Source organism: Mus pahari, chromosome 6 (genome assembly GCF_900095145.1).
Source record: "Mus pahari chromosome 6, PAHARI_EIJ_v1.1, whole genome shotgun sequence".
Taxonomy (NCBI): Eukaryota; Metazoa; Chordata; class Mammalia; order Rodentia; family Muridae; genus Mus; species Mus pahari.
Window position 1 is genome coordinate 57,550,244 of NC_034595.1, and position 4,267 is coordinate 57,554,510.

The 4,267-nt window shown below is 48.5% G+C and overlaps 1 protein-coding gene across 1 annotated transcript in view; it reads right to left on the reverse strand.

Annotated features, from left to right (window-relative positions):
- The window catches only part of Mroh7 (maestro heat like repeat family member 7), a 58,473-nt gene that overhangs the window by 31,911 nt on the left and 22,295 nt on the right, over window positions 1-4,267 (reverse strand). The window contains exon 5 of the mRNA XM_021201112.2: window positions 51-115. Coding sequence (XP_021056771.1) covers window positions 51-115 — 65 coding nt within the window. The remainder of the gene's footprint in view (window positions 1-50; window positions 116-4,267) is intronic.

Here is a 4,267-nt window from a genome sequence, read left to right on the forward strand (position 1 = left end):
GGGAGGGGAGGGGAGGGGAGAGGAGGGGAGGGGAGGGGAGTTGATCTTACCAGAGCTGCTGTGTTGTCATGGTCTCTCTTCTCTGCCTCGTTGACCTTCACATCTTCTGAGGTTCCTGCACACACATCACAGGTTCAGTGAAAGAGGACAGAGTAGATCATAACGTCCTCAGGGTGACATAGTCCCATTTCTCCTCCCCACTGGATCCCTCCAATCCTTACTCCTCAACAGACCAACAAAGCTTGGGAAAATGTAAGGCCCCGCCCCCCAAAGCCTTCGTGGCTCCCTGTCCACCTCCCCAGCTTTAGCTCCCTCGCTCTCTCCTCCATCCTTGGCTCTGTGTGTACTGGTCTCTGTTCAGTCCCAGGCAAGCTTCTGGCCAGGTGCTTTTCTCTACCCTGACTGTTGTCCCTTGCCCCTGTTCCCCAGGAGTCCCATTGTCAGGCCTCACCTTGCCTGCTGTTCCTCACAGAGGCTTCTCGTGACCTCCAAGGTGAGAGAGAGCACATGTACCCTCCCAGAGCCTCTCATTCCTGCCCTGCAGGACTTATCCCATTCATAGATAGCTGTTACAGTGGCTGACGGCTGTTTTGTCACTCCTAGTACCTTGCCTGCTTTGAGGGAAGGGGCACCTGTCTTTCCTGTAGGTATCAATTCCAAGCATTTAGGTAAAACCTCACCCACTCTCCTTTTCAAGGAGGGATGGGTCTGTAACCAAAGCTTGGCCAATTAGAGTATGTCAGTCCTCTAACTACTGTGACAGGACCAGTGATGGGTACTTAGCTGTGGAGGGCCAATAAAAGCCTTTTGTTTAAAGGGACACTGAAGGAAAACAGATCTCTCTCTCTGAGGTCAAAGCCACCAGGATGTAGGAAGCTAGGACTCAAAGAAGATCTTGCCTGAATTTCCAGAGGGAAAGAGAACACAGCTGGTCCAGGACATTGACTTCTAAACACCATTCTCAGCTGAAACCAACAAGGCTCTGAGGGGAAACATCGGGTTCCAGGGAAGTCTGAGATGAGCCTGGGCCATCTGGCCCCAGAAAACAAGGAAGAGAGCTCAGATGAATGGAAGTTCTGCTGGTCAAACTAAAGAAATCCTATCCAAATAACGAATGATAGCAACTGGTTTGCAGCCCTTAAACCAGCAGACAACACAAATAAACTCATGCATGTGTTGAAAGTTTGAAGGAGCAGGGCAATCATGCTTCCAAAGCCCCTCGGCACACGATATTTTAGGGGGAAGCAATGGCTACAGTGGAGAGCCACAGCGGCCCACTTATCAGATGGAGGCGGACATCCGTCAATAATCAAAACCATGAGCCACCAGAGGGGGCGAGGTGAGAAAAGCCAGTGTCCCCCCCCCACCGCGCTGTTTCTTCCAGGGTGACCTGCCTCAGGACCTGAATGTCCTTCTGAGAAAGAGCATCCTAGGACAAGCATCGTGCATCGAAGAAATGAAAGGCGGGGAAGGCCAGGGAGGCTGGACAGGCCAGGCAGGATGACGAGATGGACCTGGAACCCGGGCTGAGAGCACGGCGCTGGGAGAGTGGGCCACACTTCAGTAAGGTGGGAGAACCGGTAGAGTGACACGTATGGTGATCACATTTTGTGCTTTTTAGTAAGAACGTTTAGGAGTGATGGGGTGTCATTTGGCAGCTTACAAACAAGTGATTCAGGAAAAGAAAGATTTTAACGATGTACCTTCGGCTATTCTGTAAGCTTTTTAAAACTCATTTAAAACACATTAAGGGGCTAGAGGTGGCTTCACGGATAGAGCACCTGCTAGGTTCAGATCCCTGGCTCCCACATCCGTGCAGGAAGAATACAGTGCTCTGCCAGTAATCTTAGTCTCAGATGGTGGAGAGGAGATCCCTGGGTTACGTTGGATAGCTAGACTGGCCATATAGGCAACTTAAAGACCCTGATTTAATCAATAAAATAAAGAGCAATCAAAAGAGACTCCTGATGCCAGCCTCAGCCATCAAAATGCATGTGTACCCACACACTTGTGAACAGGCACATATGTACACATTTACCACATATACATACGTGTACAAAACCCAAAACCCAAAAATAATATTTAAAGAGCTGGGGAGATGGTTCATGTAGTAAAGAGCCTACTGTACAAATAAGAGGATCCAAGTTCAAATCACCCTAACATACATACATGAATATATACATACAACACACATGCACATACCTACATGGACACATACACACTAAAACACACATACAACATGCGCACACACATTTAACTTGTGCCCGATCTATGACCATGCTGTTGTAGATGTACCTAATTAAGGTGAACAGAGTCAGGCACAGCAGCACACAATTGGAATCCCAGCACACCTAAGACAGAAGAGTCATGAGTTCCAAGCCAACCTGGGCTACATAGCAAGATCCTGTATAAATAAAAATATCTCCCTCTCCCTCCCTCCCTCCCCCCCATAAAGAACCCCAGGTCTTGTACATGCTCTTCAAGTGTTCTATCATCTTTAAATTAAAAAAAAAAAAAAAATTAAACCAGCCCTAGTGGCTCGTGCTTGTAATCCCAGCATTTGGTAGGCCTGGAGCAGGAGGATTGCTGCAAATCTAACCCAATCAAGGCTACCTAGTGAATTTCAAGTTAGCTTGGGCTACAAAGTGGCATCCTGTCTCAGAGAACAAGGGGAGGAGGAGGGACAGAGGGAGGGAGGAGAAAACAAAAAGTGCACAAAGGATGTGGAATAGACATTTCTCTGGAGAAGGCCATACACATGGCCAGCCAACATATCAGAAGGCCCTCAACATCAGACCGTCCTACATCCTGGAAATTAGCTGTTATTGTGGGCGGTGCCATCCCTGGGCTGGTGATCCTGGGTTTTATAAGAAAGCGGGTTGAGCGAGCCAGCATCAGCTCCTGCCCTGCTGAGTTCCTGTCCTGTCTTCCTTCAGTGATGAACAGCACTGTGGAAGTGTAAGCTGGACAAACCCCTTCCTCCTCCACTTGCTTTTTTGGAGGAAAGAAAACGAAAGCCACACACCTCCCATAGCCCTGGACTCTGCTACCTAGTCCCTGATCTCGGGCGCCATACTCTTTCCAGTTTTCCTCCTTCTGGGCTTTCCTGGTCTCTTTTCCCTAGTCCCTCTTTCTTAGTGCCCAGGCACTCCAGGGCTGGTGAAGATCTGAAGGTGAGAGACGCAAACAACCTCACATAGCAGGGGAGTTTCTGAGCACCAGCAAATCCTCCGCATGGCCACTGAGATAAGAAGTAACTACCCACCAGACAGCAGCCAACCCAAGCAGACCTGGATCACCGCCGTGGATCCCCCGCTTTATTAACCCTAAGTTTTGCTTCCCATCCTTGTGTAGCACAGAGGCCACTGAGAGTGGCCACAGGACAAGTAACAGGACATGAGTCCTCCAGGATCCCCGTAGGGCTCCTTGGAGAGAAAGCTCCCTTTTGCCTACATCACTGCTTGCCTTGGACTTTAGAGAACGTGTTGGGTCACTGCAGCAGGACTTCCTGGAGGCGGGCTTTTGCCCTACCTAACCCTGGCAATGGGCAGCATTATTTAAAACAACCAGAAGAGAGCCTGTGGGTGGCTCCTCTGGTAAAGGTGCTTGCCTCCAAATCTGATGGTCTGAGTTAGATCCAGGGACCCACGTGATGGAGAGAATTGACTCCTGCCAGTTATTCTCTGACCTACACACACACACACACACACACACACACACACAAACACATCAATCAATGAATGTAACTTTAAAAAATAAAATAAGCCAGGTGGTGGTGGCGTACGCCTTTAATCCCAGCACTTGGGAGGCAGAGGCAGGTGAATTTCTGAGTTTGAGGCCAGCCTGATCTACAAAGTGAGTTCCAGGACAACCAGGGCTATACAGAGAAACCCTGTCTCGAAAAAAATAAACAAAAACAAAACAAAAAATAAAAATAAATAAAAAATAAAATAGCCAACAGTAGGCATGAGGGTGTCTCTCTGCTGGAACAATGTTTCCCTCAAATGCTCAAAGCCCTGAGTATGATCCCCATCGTATAAAACCAGACATGCTGGTCCATGTATGTGATCCCCAAATTCCAGGGGTGGGCAGAAGAGCACCGCTCAAGGAAGCTCAAAGCTAGTCTGGGGTACAAACAGCCTGTCTGTAAAGAGAAAGAGAGAGATGGAGAAAGAGAAGAGAAGAGAAAAGAGAAGAGAAGAGAAGAGAAGAGAAGAGAAGAGAAGAGAAGAGAAGAGAAGAGAAGAGAAGAGAAGAGAAGAGAAGA